The sequence below is a fragment of the Lepidochelys kempii genome, chromosome 2 (genome assembly GCF_965140285.1).
Source record: "Lepidochelys kempii isolate rLepKem1 chromosome 2, rLepKem1.hap1, whole genome shotgun sequence".
Classification (NCBI taxonomy): Eukaryota; Metazoa; Chordata; order Testudines; family Cheloniidae; genus Lepidochelys; species Lepidochelys kempii.
This window is the reverse complement of record NC_136381.1, coordinates 214,558,231-214,579,133: the sequence shown is the minus strand read 5'-3', so window position 1 is coordinate 214,579,133 and position 20,903 is coordinate 214,558,231. Positions and strand designations below refer to the sequence as shown.

Here is a 20,903-nt window from a genome sequence, read left to right as displayed (position 1 = left end):
GCAGTGACAGGGTGGGTGTATGGTAGGATTTAACTGGGTACTCATGATAGCAAGAATGTGCAATAAAATTAGGAACAACTGGCGCATGTGAGTTGTCATTACAGACTTCAAATAGATGCAACCTAAAGAGTTTTTATTGTGATTTGAATAAACACTAATAATAATCAAGCCCCCCACGCAACCACAAACCGATCTAAGTGCCCCATTATTTCGCTGATTTCAGACCTGAAAACCTGATGCCATATCATACTGTTCCTATAGAAAATTTTCAAGTAACTTTAAAAAATAAATTGACTCAATACTGACATTCAATTTAGATTGTAAAAGTGTAATTTCTTACAGAATAAGGCATTCTACTAAGGATGTAATTTATTAACAATATGGGTGATCAACAGGACCACAGTACTATAAGTGAAGTGAAACAGAATGATGTCATCTTTAAATTCACAATGCAGGCTAGACTAGGGAATTTTACTCCACAATTTCCCACTGATGCTGTGCTGGTGTCAATGTGGTGGGAGCTCTACTGTAGACAAGGCTTTAGCCTCTGACAGCTTATGGCGTTTTTGCCACCACGTCAAGTAACCATGCTCCAGTCTTCCCTATAGTACAGCTCCCACTTGTGTAGGTGAAATAGTGGTAGTTAAAATGTGTATGTGTTCATACAGTTCTGGAGAACCCAGACAGTTTTGTAAAATGATCCAGCACACTATGCCACAACTCAGTTGGCTTTGTTTTTAATCTGATTGCACTGTTACTGCATGTCAGTAGTACAGAAAAGCAGATACAAATTAGAGAAGGGACATGCTAATCACTCTGCCTTCTAGCTCCTAAGGTTTACACTGCTATTTTATTTGACTTCAAAGTATAAAACTATTTCTCAACCTGAAATTTCAGTCACATTAATGTAGTATATTTGTGTGCAAAATGTATGATCTGATTGTATTTACAATAAAAATCATTCATAAATAATTCTGCTTTTCACAAATATCTATCAGATGCATGGGTAATAAAGCAAAGCTAAGGCATGATTTCATCATTGTCGCCCTCATCCTTCCTTTCATTTGTCTGTTCCTATCACTTGTTGTGCTGTTTAAACTTAGGATAGGTATAACTACAAAGTTTTGTTGGAATAGCTATGTCAGTCAGAGGTTTTTAAAAACAAACAAACAAAACCTTCACACCCCTTAGCTGACATACCCTTGCCAACCAAATTCCTAGTGCAAACACAGCTATGCTGACAGATGAGTGCTTCTGTTGGGGAAGCTAATGCTATTTGGGGAGATGGTGTTATTAGGCCAACAGAAAAATGCCTTCTGTTGGCATAATCTGTGTCTACTAGGTGGTTCGGCAGGTATAGCTATAGCGGTGTAGCTATGCCAGTAAAGCAGTTGGAGAGTAGACAAGGCCTTAGACTGTGAACTCTTTGGGCTAGGGACGATGTATTTTACTTGTTTGTAAAGTGCCCAACACCCTTATATGGCTGTATTAATAATCATCATCACATATTTATGATCTTAGTTTGTAGATTTAAACTCGTGGACAAATGTAATCTAGAATTAAATTTTAGTCCAGGTATAGTGTGGGAAAAGAATAATAAATGGAAACTGGATTATTCAAGTTTAAAATTTTACAGAGAAAGCGTAATATTTTGTATGTTTCTGTGGCTAGTTCCATATACCACAGGAAAAATAACACAAGGAACAATTTTGTCATGCACAGCATAGCAAAGCAGATAATCAAACATGTTGGGGATCCACCTGACGTCTGCGTTGTCATGGCATTTCCAATATCAGCACAGTGTCTCTTCTTTTGCAAACCTTCATTTCAGCAAATGTTCTGTATATCAGAACCTTACTATAAGTATTCTTGATAGAAATTGTATCTTTTCTTATACTGTTGTTTTACAAACTTTTCATGAAAGGTATTTTGGGGGTTTTGATGCTTCATGGAAAAACTTGAAATAAATATTGATTAAAAGCATATCTAATTTTTTATATACTGTGACAAAGTTCCTCCTCTGCCTTGGTGGGTCCTGCACTTATTGACAGATTTGCTCGTCTCAGAGATTCATGGCAGCCCTCAGTTTGGCCACATTTGCTAGTGGCTCAAACCTGCTGTTCACTCAGCTAACTTCATCACTGGCCAGCATGGGGAAAAAGAAGGAATAATCTCCAGTCTCTGCTGATCCACCTAGTGGGTTGCGGGACAGGCCAGGGACCTTCCCCTCTGGTGGGACCCACAGTCCAGGTCAACTTCTCTTTTATCCAGTAGAGGGAAGGGTAATGGGGGGAAACCAGGCCTGCCCTCTATTCCGGGTTCCAGACCAGGGCCCTGTGGATCACAACTGTCTACAGTGTTTCTTGTAATAGCAGTGTGACAGCTACAACTTCCTGGGCTACTTCCCCATGGTCTCCTCCCAGCGCCTTCGTTCTCACCACAGGACCTTCCTCCTGATGCCAGATAGTGTTTGTACTCCTCAGTCCTCCAACAGCACGCCCTCTCATTCTCAGCGCCCCTCACTGACTGAGGTGAAGTCCTTTTTAAGCCAGGTGTCCTGATTAGCCTGCCTATCTTAATTGATTCTAGCAGCTTCTTATTGGCTCCAGATTTCCTAATTAGCCTGCCTGCCTTAATTGGTTCTGGCAAGTTCCTGATTGTTCTGGAACCGCCCCTGCTACCTTACTCAGGAAAAAGGGGACTGCTTAATCTAGGGCTAATATATTTGCCTTCTATCGCTCTCCTGTAGCCATCTGTCCCGAACCTGTCACAATACATTATCTTCTGTTTTAATTTTTCTTCTTCTTACAGAATGCATATGCATAAAAACAAGGTCTTGGTTGTCTTTATAGTTTGTCTGTTCCTGCTGCTTAATCGTTAGCTGAAGTTATAACCCTCTGTTTGACATCAACTGGTTGCTGTGAAAATTCTGATGCCAATAATACAAAATGGACTTCAGGTGGAAAATAAACAGCAGGAGCAGATGAAATCAAATAAAGATTCTGCTTTCCTGACAATAGCTATCATTTTAAAGAGTGCGTGAAGAGGAACACAGAAATTATTCTAATCAGAATGAACAAGAATCTGTTTACCCTGGGATAAACTCAGACTAATTGCATTGACTTCAGTGAGTTACTCACTTCTGTTGGGACTACTCATGTGCGGAAGGTTAAACAAGTATACATTTACATGATTGGAACATCACCTTAACATTCCTTAAGGCATGTGTTTTGCTTTTTTTGATGTTTTACGAACAGATTTTTTTTTAAGACCGCTGTAAAAATGAACTCCTTCTTGAGTAACTTTTTCAAACCAAAGGAGTACTTGTGGCACCTTACAGACTAACAAATTTATTTTAGCATAAGCTTTCGTGAGCTACAGCATCCGATGAAGTGAGCTGTAGCTCACGAAAGCTTTTGCTCAAATAAATTTGTTAGTGTCTAAGGTGCCACAAGTACTCCTTTTCTTTTTGCGAAAACAGACTAACACGGCTGCTACTCTGAAACCTGAAATTTTTCAAACCAAAAGATTCTGCTATAATGAGGGCCAGATTCTATATTCCTGACACCAATGACATTCCAGGGGCCTCAGTAGTGCACTTTTCACATTCAAAACTCCTGTTCCCAATGGCAGTTTTGTATATGCAAAGAATGCAAAATCAGCTGCCTTGGTGAAGATTTTGCTTGTGGGAGGAAGGTGGTGGAGAAAAGGAAGAGGTCTGAATCCAGTTTTAATGGATGAGGAATCTCTGAGAAGGTGAGAATTTGGAGGTTTTTATCCACTTCAGAGGCTGGGTAAGTTACTGGCATCATATATTTCCTATAGTTTTATATTTCTCTCTGCTACCAAAAGGTTGTTGCTTCAAGTCACAAATGCACAAAAAATGTATTCATTACTTGTGACAGCATTCAGTTTGGAATGTTATAAACATGAATGTTGAGTCTTGTGGTGAATCAAGATGACTGGCCCAGGTCACTGTGTTACTTGTATTTGTCCTGGTGAGACAACATCTAGTTTAGGCTGGGTTTCTTAAAGGGGGAAATGTTGACTCAAATTCTGACCAGTTACACCAGTGTAAGCCCTGCGTAATTCACTGAAGTCAATAGCGTTAGTCTGAGTTCACTCCACTGTAAGTAGATTTTGGTCCATTCTGATTAGAATAACTTACTTCTCTTCACTCACTCTTTATAATGGTAAATACTTTTGTGAAAGGAAAATCTTTGTTTGATTTCATCTGCTCCTGCTGTTTGTTCTCCACCTAAAGTAAAGATTATGATTATGACATCAGAATTTTCACAGCAACTAACTGATGTCAAACAGAGGTGAAATGTTTGCTTTCCTCCCCCACCACAGTCAGAGCACTTCTGAGGCAAATTGACTTCACTGAATTCTTTCCACAGTTTTTCAAAATGAGGAGAAGAATTTTATAATCATAGATCTGAAATTTTTCAAAGTGATGACCTGTCTTCATTATTGTCCCTTCATGCACTGGTATCTTCATCCTCAGCACTACATAACATACCTGTTTGGTGGAAGAAGGAACAACTTCACCACCATGTTTTTTATTTAATTATTTTAATTCCAAAATGGACATGGGCTAAGATTTGTGTAATTCTGAATCTTGGATTCTCTAGATCAACTAGATAATCTTTGGGTTGAGATACTTTTATCACTGATTGAAGGGTAATATCCAAAGATATCTGTCTTCATTGTTTGTTCACTGTCTCCTGTTTCTTCCATCTATTTCTTTACTCCCTCTTTTCCCTCCACTAATGTTCCTTTTAGAATATGAGCTCCTATGGGGCTAATTGCCGTCCAAATGAAGGTGGTGAAATTGCTTTGTTAGGTGAGCAGGTGACCTACATATGTTGGCATTGTGCCTAATACATCGGTTCTTGCAACAATTTTTTTGGTGGCCTCAGACTGCGGCCACTGACTCTTGCTGGTGGCCACACTGACGCTTTCTCCTAAAATTATTTATTTTTTCCTAAAGTTAATAAAATAATATGCACACATATACATCCAAATCATTGTAATCTAGTTATGTACAGTTTGGGGATTTTTTTTGCAGACTCAGTAATAAAAATTATGCACAGTTATCTCTCTCATTACTGGACCTAACAGAATAGAAACACAAATAAGGTGCTTTGTACTCTTGTCTTTTTGATTATTGTTTCTTTTGCTTTTTTGGTAAAAGTGGTTGTCTATGTAACAATTCTGAAATAAATTTAAAAATGCTTTGACATAATAGAAGTCCAAATAATAATGAAAAAGATATCTGGTGGCTTGGTTCTGGGGAGGGGAGGAGAGGCATGGCTGTGGCTGGCCTGGGACGACTCTGGGCAATTGGTGGGGCTCGGGGTTTCTCCGGCTGTGGAGGGGGAGGGGTGCTTGGGGCTTCTCTGGGTGGGGGGCTTGTGGCTGCAGGCACAGTGGGTCTCGGGGCTCCAGCTGCTGGGGGAGGGGGAGCACAGGCAGATGGGGTGGAGTTGGGGGCTAGCCTCTCCAAAGGGGGGGCTCTACTTGATACCCATGCACCCGCCGCTCACCTCCTCACCCCATACCCGGCTCCTGTGTCCCTCCTCAACCCCCAGCCTGGTGCGAGAACCACTGCTCGCTGGTGGCTCACCGCTCATCTCCTCACTCCCCCGCTTGCAGCTAGCCCCCCCGGCCTGCCTCCTTACCCTGCTGGAGGCTCACCCCTCGCCTACTTACTCCCCTGCCAGGCCCTCCCACCGGTTGCTCTCCTTGCCACTCGCCTTCTCACCCCCTCCTCGCCAACTCACCTTGCTCCTTAAGCGTTGTGTGTCCCACCTGTGTCTCCAGAAAGGCGGCACATGCAGGAGCAGCAGGGAGGAAGGAGAGGGCCTGATGCTTCCTTCCCCACTGCCCAGGAAACTGCCATGGCTGCAGGGAAACCCCTTGGTGGCCACATGCAGCCACGGTGGCTCCATTTGCTAAATGGTGGCCTAGTATTTGCTCTAATGCTGTAGGTAGTGTATTTACCTAATTAGCCCAGAAAGATGATTATAGCTGATTATTATTTTTGTTTTGCCGTTTGTATTTTGAATGATTGCACGTCAACTTCCAAATGACCGCAACAAAATTGCTTATGTATTTACAGCTTGTATTGAACAGAATTACATCAGTAACTGCCAAGAAAACAAACTTAGTATGTCTGATAAAGTGGTCTCTGTGCATCTGAATATTTACTGGTTTATATTAGATCATGGACTTCAGGAATAACTATATCACCAATATTACTGGCCCCTCTGAAAATATCTGTCTTTTCTGGATTGTAACTAACCAACCATGAGAGAGAAGAAATAGCTACAGGGATTAGGAGACTGGTAACGAGATATGGAGTGTTATTAATTGGTTGTAGGGTTTCTCTTTCCAAGTGAACATTGCTCACAGCATAATTGACATGAACTGACATTTTTAGAGTATCTGAGTTAGTTTCTACATATGCATAACATCCAACATCACTGCTGATTACATCCTGCACTGTATCTTTTTAACCAGGGAATATTAGAATTCAGGTTTCCCAAAACTGCTTTATAAACCTGAGGTTAAAAAGGAACATGTTAACTTGGTGATCTGCCTCATCTAGCACCTTCTCTAAAAGAACAGAATCCTACTGTAAAACTTGCATTGCTGCTTATAGCAGTTGGCTTTTATTAAAGCAGAGGCTTTCACTGCGTAAAAACATAGAATGTCTTGCCTATTAATAACTCTTTCCTGTATGTGTGTTTAGTTGATTAAATAAACCTGTAAAAGCGTAGGCAACATACTTATGTCGAGTAAAAAGCCTATATATACAAAATAAATGAATAGTTTAACAAAATGCCTCTCTCTCTCTCTCTCCATGACAGGCAGGAGCTGTGCTGAGAAGGCAGGAAGGCAGATTCTCTTAGAGGAGTATCATTTGCCACTAGAGTTCTTGCTGTATGGTTACTGCTTGAAAAATCCACCTAATGACGAGTAGGGAACTCTCCTGGCAGTTGGAGGCTTTTTTCCCTGTAAAAATCTACTCTCAATGTTTTTTAAATCTAGCCCTTTATCCTTCTGAAGACAAGGATTTCCACTACTACAATGCTGTATTTCTGAGTCAGTGGACAGCCCCACTGCCTTTGCTGGTGCTAAGAACTTTAAGTATCAGAAAAATGAAACTGTGAAGTCTCTCAGATGAGTTTTACTGGTGCTATTAATTGCAGCAGTGGCACTGAAAAAATGTTATTTATTCTGCTACTTCTGGAGAAAGCTAGTAGCAGGAGAGGCAAGCACTAAAAGCTATTTGTTGGGGAGGAGGACGTAACAAAGCAGAAGAGATGGGTTGTGTAGAAGAGGACCCCACTCTCTCATACCAGCCAGAAGCTTGGTGTTGCTGACAATAGCAAAACCCACTTCTGTCCAGTAGGAGACTCCAGGAATTGGGAAGAGAGGACATAGGGAGAAAATGGATCCTTCTAGCTTCCAGCATGGAGATGGGGAGTTTCAAACTTATCAAGTACCTACAAGCCAGAGACTGGTTTAGAAGATGAAGCACTTGTGCAGGGTCCCAGGACAGCACCCTAGTAGGAACCTGTGTCCTCCCCTTTACCAATGGGTGGTGTGGGTGTGTGTCGGGGTTGTGGGGTGGGGGTTGCTGGTGCTCCCTTTCATCACCCAAGTTCTTTCATACTGTCTTGTATTTAGCTGGCATAGTACTTTTGTAAGCAGGTGTCTGGTAACCTTTTAAATTCCTGAATAAATTACTCCTACAATAGAAAAACCATAGAGTAACTCTAATAAGTAGGTTTCTCCCAAATGCATTATGGACTAGCTCTGCTACAACCGCCTCTGCTAAAGTTTGTTTAAATTAGATTGGGCCAAGATGTGGCATTATAACATACTGGTACCTCTTTCATGTTGCTGGCTTATTCACCCGAATCTCAATTTACTTTCTTTTAGTCTCTAGCCATTATGGTTTCTGGGATAAACTCTGCTTACATTTTTAAGGCTAAACAATACAGCCATGCATTTGAAAAATCATAGTCTGAACATCTGAAAAATGTATTGAGTGGCTTCAGGTGTAAGTGGAATGGATTTTGTGTGTGAAGCTTGGAAGAGTATTATACTTTCAGGTTTTTTTTTCTAATTTGACCCCTAATTATACCAACACCTCTAATCCACTTCTTCTCCCATGAGATATTTGTTCTGGAAGGACATGCCAGCTGTGAGTTTGTACCTTAACCTAACACCAGTCAGGTATCTTATTTAGAAATACTGTAGTATTCCAAAATGTACATTGTTTTGACATCCTCTAGCAGCACAAAACTCTTGCAAGAAGAATGCTAAATTAAAAGTTTCTGGGAGTACATCATCCTCACAAAACTATCTTTTATCTGTGCCTAATCACAGTTTCTGAAAAAACTTCCGTTACTGATACTCAGTTTTTCAAGTGTCAGCAGCTAACACATGATGGTATACTCTTTACCCTCTTCTTTGTTTTAATTTCACCAGGCATTAATAATAAAGAAAAATTTCCCCCTAGTTATATTTAGTACCTACTATATTTTGTAATCTGCCACTACACTATCTTAACAAGATATCCAGTGGCAACTGTGGCACTCTTCCAAATATGAAAGTAGAGGTCGGTATGTAGTTGCCTCATGTGCTATACAGTAATAAGAAAAATCCATTCATAAAACAGGAGGTAACTTTCCAGCAGAGAAACACAGGATTAATAATGATCACTTATTTAAATATTAAGGACCAGACTTTGGTACGCTCCTGTTAAACAGCATCTTATTCCATAAGTAGTCCCATCTAAGTTACTTGTGGAGTAAGGTGCTACTGGGTGTGAGTGAAGGTATCAGAATCTGATCTTCGTTAAGTAAGTGCACTATCCCCTAAGGCTCTAACTTCTCATCCCTAGTGCTGGCTGTTCCAGGCACAATGCCAAGGTAAATGTGGAGGCTTCCAGTGCTGTTCTCTTGCTGCATTTGTGCTGTGGCTAAATAAAGCTCTCCAGTCTCTGGTGTTCTTGAGCTGGCATCTTTTGTAAGACCTATATTTTCTTTTGGTGGGGCAGGGAATGACTCTGGAAATACTGTACATATTACTGTAAAACCTGAAATTAACAGGATACTGGTCAGTTTCTGCTGCCCAAATGGCCATGAAAGTGATCGGGTCCTGGCAGTTTCCCTTTGTTGCTCCAGTAGAGTGACGCTATTCATGGAGGAGAGGATGGTGGTGGGTATATAATAGGAGAGGGAGAGTCCCTCCCACCCCCAGCATCTCCCCATCTCCTGGCTCAGAAGCAGCAGAGGATTAGATCTCTAGCTGCTCTTTTTTCCTAACCAGCATCAGTGAAACTTCTTGGCTGTAGGGAGCGACATTGCTACTCTTTATGACAATACTGGCCAGCAGTGAAATTAGCTCAGACTTAGCAAGAACTTTCACCTTTTGACAGAGACCAAATCTGGAAAGGTTTAACCCTCCTCCCCTCAGGTGAATTTCTCAGAAAGTTATGGGTGTAAGAAAATGTTTATAACAGAAAATGTTTTACAGCTGTAATTGCAGCAGTTGCTGTCTGGCGACAACTGTGATGAGCCTATAAGTTGCGTAAAAGGTGTTCCTTGGTTTTGCTCTTCACACACTATACTAATTCACTCTGATATGACTGTGGAGGTAGAGGGGAAAAAAGAATCTGAACACCAGCTAAATATCACAGTGGGAAGCTTGACAAGAATTTGGCAAGAAACTATAGTTACATCACATCCAGCTACATCTGCTCTAACCTGTCATCTCCTTATGATAATGTGTTCCTCACTACTGAAAGGGATTTATGAATTTTCCACCTACAGGTTTTGTTAGTTCATAATCTAAATCTCTGCTACTTTTGCAGACAGCACAAAGAGCTGTGTGCTGTTTACTGGCATGTGGTGTTTTCTCTAGTAGGATTGCTCAGGACAGCTCTTCTAACATAGTGAACACCAGTGAAAATGAGGTGGGATCAGAGGCTAAAATAACAAAGAAAAAAACAAGTTAAAAATTATTTAGACAAGTTGGATGTCTTCAAGGCACCAGGGCCTGATGAAATACATCCTAGAATACTCAAGGAGCTAAGTGAGGTGCTATCGGAGCAATTAGTGATTATCTTCAAAAAATCATGGAAGACGGGAGAGATTTCAGAGGCCTGGAAAATGGCACTATATTTACCCCTCTGTAAAAAGGGGAATAAGGACAACCCAGAGAATTACAGACCAGTCAGCTTAACTTCAGTACTTAGAAAGATAATGGAACAAATAATTAAGCAATCAGTTTGCAAACACCTAGAAGATAATAAAGTGATCAGTAACAGCATGAATTTGTCAATAACAAATCATGTCAAACCAGCCTGATAGCTTTCTTTGACACGGTAACAAGCCTTGTGGATAGTGGGGAAGCGGTAGATGTGGTATATCTTGATTTTAGTAAGGCTTTTGATAGTGTCTTGCATGACCATCTCAGAAACAAACTAGGGAAATACAACCTAGATGGAGCTACTATAAGGTAGGTGCATTATTGGTTGGAAAACCATTCCCAGAGAGTTATCAATGGTTCACCGTTTAGATGGAAGGGCAGATCAAGTGAGATCAGTTCTGGGTCCAGTTCTGTTCAATATCTTCATCAGTGATTTAGATAATGGCATAGAGAATACATTTATAAAGTTTGTGGACTGTACTAAGCTGCGTGGGGTTGCATGTGCTTTGGAAGATAGGATTAAAATTTAAAATGATCTGGATAAATGGGAGAAATGGTCTGAAGAAAATAGGATGAAATTCTATAAGGATAAATGCAAAGCACTCCACTTAGGAAAGAACAATCAGTTGCACACAAACAAAGTAGTAAATGGCTGCTTAGGAAGGAGTTTTGCAGAAAGGGATCTGGGGGTCATAGTGAATCACAAGCTAAATATGAGTCAATAGTATAACACTTGAAAAAAACAATCAAACATCATTCTAGGATGTATTAGCAGGAGTGTTGTAAGCAAGACATGAGAAATAATTCTTCTGCTCTACTGCACGCTGATTAGGCCTCAACTGGAGTATTGTGTCCGGTTCTGGGTGCCACATTTCAGGAAAGATGTAGACAAATTGGCGAAAGTCTAGAGAAGAGCAACAAAAATGATAAAAGGTCTAGAAAACATGACCTTTGAGGGAAGATTGAAAAAACTGGGGTTATTTAGTCTGGTGAAGACTGGGAGTGACACAATAGTTTTCAAGTACCTAAAAGGTTGTTACAAGGAGCAGGGAGAAAAATTCTTCTCATTAAACTCTGAGGCTAGGAGAAGAAGCAATGGGCTTAAATTGCAGCAAGGGCAATTTAGGTTGGACATTAGGAAAATCTTCCTAACGGTCAGGGTAGTTAAGCACTGGAATAAATTGTCTAGGCAGGTTGTGGCACCTGCTCTTAAAAATCTCCCATGACGGAGAAACGCCTGTCAGGGATGGTCTAGATTAGTGGTCCCCAAACTGTGGGGTGTGCCCCCCTATGGGGGTGTGGAGGAATGTTCCGGCGGAGGGCACGGTGGGGACAGGGCCAACTCCCATGGAGGATGGGGAGGGAGTGCCATGCAGCCCCACTCCATCCCCAGCTCTGCTCTGGCCCCAGCTCCCAGCCCTACATCTGGCCCTGCCCCTAGCCTCTCCTCCCGACTGTGGCCCGGCTGCAGCTCTGTTCCCAGCCCCACCTTCGTCGATGGACGCAGCTTCGGCCCCAGCCCCACTCTTGGCCCATGTCTAGCTCCTGGCTTTGGGGCAGGGGTGCAGATAGGGTAAGTGGGAGAACGGCCACTGATCTCAATAGTACTTGAGTGTTATCCAGGGGACTGGACTAAAAGACCTCTCGGGGTCCCTTCTGGTCCTACAATTCTGTGATTCTTTGTGCCACTGGAGTTCTGCAACTCATTACTTGGTAGTTTGGCTCTTAAAATCTGAGCCTGGAACCAAAAAAAGATGCTGCTTTGACTGATGGTGAGAGATTAGAGACATTTAATACATTTCCCAGAAGTATAGAGACTCAGAAACCTCCTAGTCATGGTATCTGATCTTCCGCATGCAGATTAAAGATGGCCAATGAAAAATACTGGCGGGAGGCTCTGTTTCTCTATAACTTGATGGTGTGGCGCACTCATGCCTTATAGGTCTTGTCTATACTGGGGAAAGAATTCCAATTCTTGCTAATGTCTGTGCCACTGAGAATCCTGGTATTAATGGGGCTCCAGCAACTCTTTTAGCATTGCGGCAATCAAACATGCTCAGCACAGGTCTACGCAACATGGTGTGGAGCGCCACAGCGGGAACCAGAAGGCTGTCTATACCTGGTGTTGCAATCTACCCCAGCGGATAAATTATTTTGTTAAAATTCCCAGTGTAGACAGACAAAATCTCAGCAGAGTTTAAACAGTCTCTCACGTTTGACAATGCCTGGCATTGATTTACCACTTTCTGTGGTCATTATGGTGAATTTTTACTGTGGTGGACCAGCTGTTACATATAACTTTGATCTTGGGCATATTAATAGTGTTTGGAGAATCTTGGATGCTTCAGAGCTTCTGTTAAGATAATTAGACTAAAATAATGCCTTTTAAAAATATGTGGTATGGAAATAGGTTTCCAATATTTCCTGTTTTCAGTCCAAGCTTGATATCTTACAAGAACTGAGGCTTGTAGATATTTCAGCTTCTAGTCTTGGCAGAAAATGAAGAGGGCTATGAAGGTTTTAGATAAACAAACTAAAAGTTAATTCTTGATTTTGGTTTCCCCTCTCTCTCTCTCCCCACTTTCCCACCCCAAACCTCAGATTGTGGTTTTGGTTCGAGCTTGTTGCTTTTCTTTTATCTGAACCATTTAGCCTGTCACTGTTTGTTAATTTAGGACTCCCATAAGCAGGCTCAAGGCAATGAGGGCATTTGAGTCCAGCTGTCAGTATCTAATTATAAAGACTACTAAACAGCTACAACTGTTTGTTTTTGCCCCTTTCGCCATGTGATGTTAGATCAAACAGGTTAAAGAGACAGCGAAGTGGGTTGAACTTGTGAAAATTTACAGACATTTTTCAGGAGAATATAAGCAACTAGTGCTATCTCCTTTTGTAACCAAAGACCTGTCCTAGATATGTCTAGAGCAGGGGTGGGCAAACTACAGCCCAGGGGTCCCATCCGGCCCTCCAGATGTTTTAATTCAGCTCTCGAGCTCCCACTGGGGAGGGGGTCCGGGGCTTGCCCCAGTCTGTGCAGCTCCCAGAAGCAGCAGCATGTTCTCCCTCCAGCTTCTATGCGTAGAGGCAGCCAGAGGGCTCCGCATACTGCCCCAGCCACAAGCACCGCCCCTGCAGCTCCCATTGGCCAGGATAGGACAGAACACAAAAACACCTGGACATGGCTCTGCTTAGGAGCCATAGGGAGGACATGCTGCTGCTTCTGGGAGCCGCTTGAGGTATGCGTCGCCTAGAGCCTGCACCTCTGACCCCCTCCCATGCTCTACCCCCCTGCCACAGCCCTGATCCCCCTCCTGCCCTCCAAACCCCTCGGTCCCAGCCCAGAGCACCCTCCTGCACCCGCAACCCCAGCCGGAGCCTTCACCCCCTTCCTGCACCCCAACCCACAGTTTCATGACCATTCATGGCCCACCATACAATTTCCATACCCAGATGAGGCCCTCGGGCCAAAAAGTGTGCCCACCCCTGATCTAGAGAGAGTTACAAAAGATTTGATTTCTTACTGCTATATCAGAGCCATCCATACTATCATGCATGGGAGGAGGACAGAGAACCCAAGGAACTAGGCAAGGTTCATCTTATAGAGTATTTTTTTTGCTGTTCAGTGGATTTTGGAAATGAGTTTGAAGAGCTTCCTGTCCTTTCTTATCCCCAGGATCCATAGGGAACCCTCCTGGAATGTGATATGGGCTGCCCTGTGATCTTGTCCAGTCTACTCTGCCGCAGGCAGCCTATCTCTGTCTTTGATATCTCTCCTGTTTTGGAAACATTTTTGGATATGGAGCAGAAATCAAGACTGTCCTTAGCAGCATTAACTTCTGCAGAGAGATCTTTTGGGTCCTGAGGAGAGAATCAAGGGCAGGTATGCCCCAACCTCTGCCCAGCCACTCCTAACTTTTGTGGAACTCCACTTGGCTGAGAGAGGCATGCTGAAGAGTCACGACTTCCTGTGTTCCTCCTTTTCCCCAGTACTTCTGGGCTCCCAGAAACAATTAGAGTTGTTCTAGCTGGAATTACAGAACTCTCCTTTGGCACTGAGCTTCCTGAAAATGGCTCATTTCAGTGTGGAGATCTTATGTAAAAGTTCAAGGTCCTGAGTGTTTTGTTGCCTCATTATACATTATAGGTATATTTTGTTGTGAGCAACACATTGTATACAATTTAATATTCAAGATGTGTATGTTCTTTATCTGCACTGTGGATGGGTGTTAGATGTAGCTCTTTAGAAAGGAACTGTTTTGCTCATGCTAGCGCTTCTGCAATTTCCTGATGGAAGTGCTTTTGCTCCTGGGCCAGTGCTTTAGTGAGTCCCTTATAAAGGCTGACCCTCACTGGAGCAGATTAGAGTGCAATGCATTTAAAGCTAAATATAGAACAAGGCAAATCCTGTGCTTCTCCTAATAACTGCTCAAGAGTCACTGCTGTTGGACTGAACCTTTGTTGATTAAATTTACCGCAAGTGGGAAGTTTTGTTTGTTCCCAGGTTCTGTTAAAGGGCATCTCTTTGATGTCCAGAAAAACAATTTTAAAATCTAATTGTCAAGCTTCAGGTATGTGAAAAATGTTTTCTAGTATTGAAAAAAGAGACATCCCCATCCCCCACCACAAGGAAAATGTACAGTAGTAGAAATTAATGTAAAAATGGAAGACTGCACAGCTGCTGGGAAGTCTTATCTACTTCACTGAGGGGAAGGCAGGCTGGTTTTCCATTCTGCTGCCCCAAAGGAAAGCTGGTGTGTTTTCACTGATGGAGTTAAGGTGTATTAATACCAGTCTTCTGGCTTGTTTATGCTTTGAAGGGCTGTGACAATAGACTTAATTCATGCATATTGTATGGTTTGCTTTGTTTTCTTTCCCAGATTGCTGGAAGGTTTCTGTATCCTCTTGAAACTAACATCCTTATGTTTGCTGCAGTGAGAACATTATTTCCAACCAAATGAGATACTACAATGACTAGCAGAACACAAACATAAAATCCACTATTAGTAGCAGACTTATGGAAATGCAGATTTTTTTTTTTTATTTTTTATTTTTTAGTACACATCAAACTCTATCACAAATGATTGCTTGTTACACGGGCAAAATAGATGTGTCAAATCTAGCTGGTCACTAGCTGGAAGACTTAAAACCTGCAGGCATTGATGGCAGTATTATCTGTCTACTTCATGCAGAAAGCATTTACTGGTACTCTAGATATGGTGTCCGTTGGTAAAGGGATATATCTGTCTTTCTCCATCCTCCTCTGAAGTTCCTGAGCACTCCAGAAGAGAGACTGCTGGACTCTACTCACTGGAGAGCCTCAGCTCCTACAACGCTTTCTAAGCTTCACTGTACCATTTCATTCACCATCCTTGATTTTAACTCTCAGAATGAAAGTAAGAACATAAGAACGGCCATACTGGGTCAGACCAAAGGTCCATCTAGCCCAGTATCCTGTCTTCCAGCAGTGGCCAGTGTCAGGTGCCCCAGAGGGAATGAACAGAACAGGTAATCGTCTAGTGATCCATTCCTTGTCGCCCATTCCCAGCTTCTGGAAAACAGAGGCTAGGGATACCATCCCTGCCCATCCTGGCTAATAGCCATTGATGGACCTATCCTCTCTGAATTTATCTAGTTCTTTTTTGAGCCCTGTTATAGTCTTGGCCTTCACAACATCCTCAGGCAAGCAGTTCCACAGGTTGACTGCGGTGTGTGAAAAAATATTTCCTTTTCTTTGTTTTAAACCTGCTGCTGCTGTTTTAAACCTATTAATTTCATTTGGTGACCCCTAGTTTGTGTGTTATAAGGAGTAAATAACACTTCCTTATTTACTTTCTCCACACCAGTCATGATTTTTTTGACCTCTATCATATCCCCCCTTAGTCGTCTTTTTTCCAAGTTCAGAAGTCCCAGTCTTATTAATCTCTCCTCATACGGCAGCTGTTCCATGCCCCTAATCATTTTTGTTGCCCTTTTCTGAACCTTTTCCAATTCCAATATCTTTTTTGCAATGGAGCGATCACATCTGCACGCAGTAGTCAAGATGTGGGTGTGCCATGGATTTATAGAGAGGCAATATATTTTCTGTCTTATTATCTATCCCTTTCTTAATGATTCCCAACGTTCTGTTTGTTTTTTTGACTGCCGCTGCATTTTGAGTGGATGTTTTCAGAGAACTATCCACAATGACTCCAAGATCTTTCTTGAGTGGTAACAGCTAATTTTAAACCCCATTATTTTATATGTATAGTTGGGATTATGTATTCCAGTGTGCATTACTTTGCATTTATGCACATTGACTTTCATCTGCCATTTTGTTTGCCCAGTCACCCAGTTTTGAGAAATCCTTTTGTAGCTCTTTGCAGTCTGCCTGGGACTTAAGTAGGCAAGTTCATCGCCAGAGGCTTGGCTAAGCAGTTTAACTGTACCTTCTTTGAAATGTTCTTAATTTCTGGTAAAACTGTAGCTTGTTTGCTCATTTGTTTTTGAGAGAGAGGATATTCTCAGTATGCAAAATTGTAACTGCTGGTTAGGTCTTTTCTTATGTTACAACTTGAAGGCAGCAAAGCCAATCATGACTCTAAACTTTTCTGGCCCTTTATGCTTTTTCTCTCAGGTGTGCTGTCATTTCATAAACCCATATAAGTCATAGCTCTGGACTCGAAAAGACTGATCTACTGAGTTACAAAAGTGAAACACTGTTGGAACGACCAACAGAAGGGCAGCTAGTGACGACATAAGGGTTGTCAAATAATTAATTGCAATTAATGGCAAGATTAAAAAAATAGTTGTGTTTAATCATAGTTTTTAATCACACTGTTAATAATAGAATACCAATTTTAGTTTATTAGACATACTTTTGTATGTTTTTCTACATTTTCAAATATGTTGATTTTAATTACAACACAGAATACAAAGTGTACAGTGCTCACTTTTTATTGTTTTTATTACAAATATTTTCACTGTAAAAAAGATAAACGAAATAGTATTTTTCAATTCACCTCATATAAGTACTGTAGTGCAGTCTCTTTATCGTGAAAGTGTAACTTACAAATGTAGAATTTATTTTTTTACATAACTGCACTCAAAAACAAAACAATGTGAAATTTTAGAGCCTACAAGTCGAAGCATGAAGGGGCATATGAATGTTTAGCATATCTGGCATGGAAATACCTTGCAACGCCAGCTACAACCATGCCATGCGAACGCCTGTTCTCATTTTCAGAACAGGCGTTCGCATGGCATGGTTGTAGCTGGACATTGTAAATGAGAATCAGGCAGCATTATTTCCTGTAAATGTAAACAAACTTGTTTGTCATAGTGATTGGCTGAACAAGAAGTAGGCCTGAGTGGATTTGTAGGAGATGAATTGAAAAATACTATTTCGTTTATCTTTTTTACAGTGAAAATATTTGTAATAAAAACAATATAAAGTGAGCACTGTACACTTTGTATTCTGTGCTGTAATTGAAATCAGTATATTTGAAAATGTAGAAAAAAATCCAAAAATATTTATATTTAAATTGGTATTCTATAACTGTTTCACAGTGTGATTAACACGATGATTAATCATAACTTTTTTTTAAATTGAGTTTATATGTTTTACATTAATCACATGCCCTAACTGTGATTAATTTCCAGCCCTAATTATAACTGGAAAAGATAGACATCTCAGAAATTGGAGTAGATTATATCACTAGAGCATTGTTGGGAGGGTTGTTCAAAAACTAATTTACTGGGATACAGACAACCAATTAACTGGCAGATTCTACTTCTGCACTCTGTACAGTAATTTGTAATTGATAGAATCTGTCCCGCTGTGAAACCAAGAATTCACTTTGTTCAGCCTAGGAGGAGGTGATGGCATGTGTAGTGTGTGCTTTGAAACCAGTAGCATGAGTGAGACTTGCTGTAGAATAAATCTTCTCTATTTCATTTGTAAACAAATGGGCCTAAAATGAGGTAGGGTATCTGTGTGTAAATGTGGGTGTGTGTTTAAACTTGTTGGTTGGTTGTGTGGGGTTTCTTTTTGTTTTGTTTTTTTGTTAAGTTTTATTGACGGTCCAAAAAAACAAGATTTGTGAAAGGTAAAACTTTAGGGTGCTCTCAGATGAGTCAAGAATCTTGGTAGAGTTTTATGTCCTGAATTATGTGAAATGGCTTACTCAGTCCAAACAATAACCTCCTCTGTGGGGAGGATGGGGGGGAGATCTAAGAGAACTGATAGGTACTATGAAACTTCATTATATTCACTCTATATTACTTATTTGCATTCATTTGTCAATATAGGATGTGAAGCTTATGCAAAATATAGCTATATAATTAAATCAATTATACTAATATACTTAGTAAAACTGAAGAATAGCGGTGCTCATCAGATAATAGGCTATTTAATAATTATGAATGAGTAATCTCACATTAATTGAGGTCTGTATGTAAGGGATACTCTCCAGTAGTTTAGGCCCAATATTCGTCCTAGCTTGATATTATTTAATGGAATGCCGTCTAGATTTTCAAGTATCTATTTAAATACAAAATTGCTGATGGAGGAAAACTAGGTACCATTTTGTGCAGGACACAGAAGGCGATAACATCTCTTCCCAGTTCTTCAGTAGCTAATATGCAAGTCATGGTTATAAACACTTGAATAGGACAGGAAAATATATTTGGTGTTTGGAAGAAATATTTGCCAAAGACTTGATCCTGTAAACATCTTTGTAGAACCCATATTGATTTCAATGGGACTCTGTAAGGCATGAGTTGTCATTTGTTTTTCCATCACTAAGGGCTAGATTATTGCAGCCCTTTGTTGGCTATACCCGGGAGTCAGTTTCCCCCTTGCTTTCTTGCTCAGATTTTTAGTCTGCTCATGAGGACAGCGGGGGCTATTCTCCCTGCAAGCAAATAGGTAGTGAAGTGGCAGAGAGTGGGAGGATCCATGCCTCTGTGCTCCCCTTCCTGCCAGCCTATGTAGTTGACTGGGTGCACAAGACAAGAGTGAGTTGCTCTCTGAAAAAGGGTGAAGTAATTTACTCCCTCCTCAGAGTGAGGGGCAGTCAGGGGAGGAATTGTGACTTTTGTAAATCACAGTTTGGTCTGCTCCTGAGCCAGTGAAGCACCCTGTTGTCCCTTACCTAGGTCAGATAATAAGGTTTCAATATAGTCTTAAGTGTTGCTGGGTTTTAGTTTTGTTTTTTATCTTTGAAATCAGGAAATTCTATTACAATGATGCCAATTTATATAAAAAGAAAAGGAGTACTAGTGGCACCTTAGACTAACCAATTTATTTGAGCATAACCTTTTGTGAGCTACAGCTCATGAATTTACAAATCATGATTCTACAGAAGATCCTATGGCTGGTTAAAGCTAGCCCTTATTCGAGCTAGGATTATTTTTGGTCCTGAGACTCATTATCTGATACTGTAATTAATTTCTCTAATTTACATTTCTTGAAATAGAGGCAAGACAAAGGATATTGTGACAATATAACTTTTGAGATTATTTTCTGGTAAATTTCTGTGTAGAATGAAAGCTTCCATTTTTATAGTATTGTCATGAACCAAGCTTTGTCAGGGAAACAAATTTCAATCAGAATATGTTAAAATTATAGTGCTGTTTGTCTTTAAAATAATGAAAACTAATTTTTACATGAATTTTTCATCAGTGTTGCTGGATTCTATGAATTTCTTTTTTGCTTTACTGTCACATGACCGTGTCGTCTGTAAGTACTCTGATTAAATTAATATACATAGTTAAACTATTTTTCTTTCTCTTGCAGAAATTTTATGAATAAACATCAGAAGCCGGTGCTAACAGGCCAGCGGTTCAAAACTAGGAAGAGGGGTAGGATAAATGCTTTATTTTTTTTCCTTTTCATGAAGGTGACTAGAATTATCACAGTCATATAAAGCATTGCCTGCTGTCCTCTCATTTGAAATGCAGATGTTGAAGGACTAAAAAACGAGCAGATGGAGTAACTGAAGTTTAGTAGGATTAAGGTGTCCCCTCCTACCTACCACCATTCTCCCACAAGTGTAAAGGATACTGTAGTGTTTTTAATGTAACTAAAGTTTATGCATCCGACGAAGTGGGTATTCACCCACGAAAGCTTATGCTCCAATACATCTGTTAGTCTATAAGGTGCCACAGGACTCTTTGCCCCTTTTAAAGTTTATGCTTTTTGTATACATTTAGGATTACATATAAGACACTTGCAGCTTGGCTTTGTTTGTATTAGTGTGCAGTAGCCTCTGGGAAGAGCAAGTTTTTAACCAGGATTACAGAAGATTTGGATATTAGGAAGAATGGTTGAGGATGATTAGACACTTCTTCCAGCTGCCACTGTAAAGGCACATTTTTGATTAAGAAAGCACAACTACCAAGGGTTTCTTAAAAGACAAGCAGCGTTCAGAAATGAACTTCAGCTAATGAGGATTTTAGAGTCAAATCTACGCAATCTCCCAAAATGGGCCCCTGATTTCTAAAATGAAGCTAACTTCCTACCTCTCAAATATCCCATGGGCATATAGTGCTTTCTTTTATGATAACAGTCTGAAAACTTAAATATTCTTTAAACAGTTAAAGAATGCATTTTTTCCAATATTTATTTTTTACTGTGACAATGGATTCTAAGAGTGTTTGTTTTTTTATTCACGTTAAAAAAATTAACATACCAC

General features: G+C 40.6%; 1 protein-coding gene across 5 annotated transcripts in view; it reads left to right on the top strand.

Annotated features, from left to right (window-relative positions):
• The window catches only part of BZW2 (basic leucine zipper and W2 domains 2), a 77,614-nt gene that overhangs the window by 9,832 nt on the left and 46,879 nt on the right, over positions 1-20,903 (top strand). For 4 of the 5 annotated variants that reach the window (XM_073333787.2, XM_073333789.2, XM_073333790.1 and 1 more), the window contains one exon: positions 20,006-20,070. In XM_073333787.2, coding sequence (XP_073189888.1) covers positions 20,006-20,070 — 65 coding nt within the window. Of the gene's footprint in view, positions 1-20,005; positions 20,071-20,903 lie in introns of those variants that run through there. The other variant, XM_073333788.1, reaches the window with a different exon arrangement.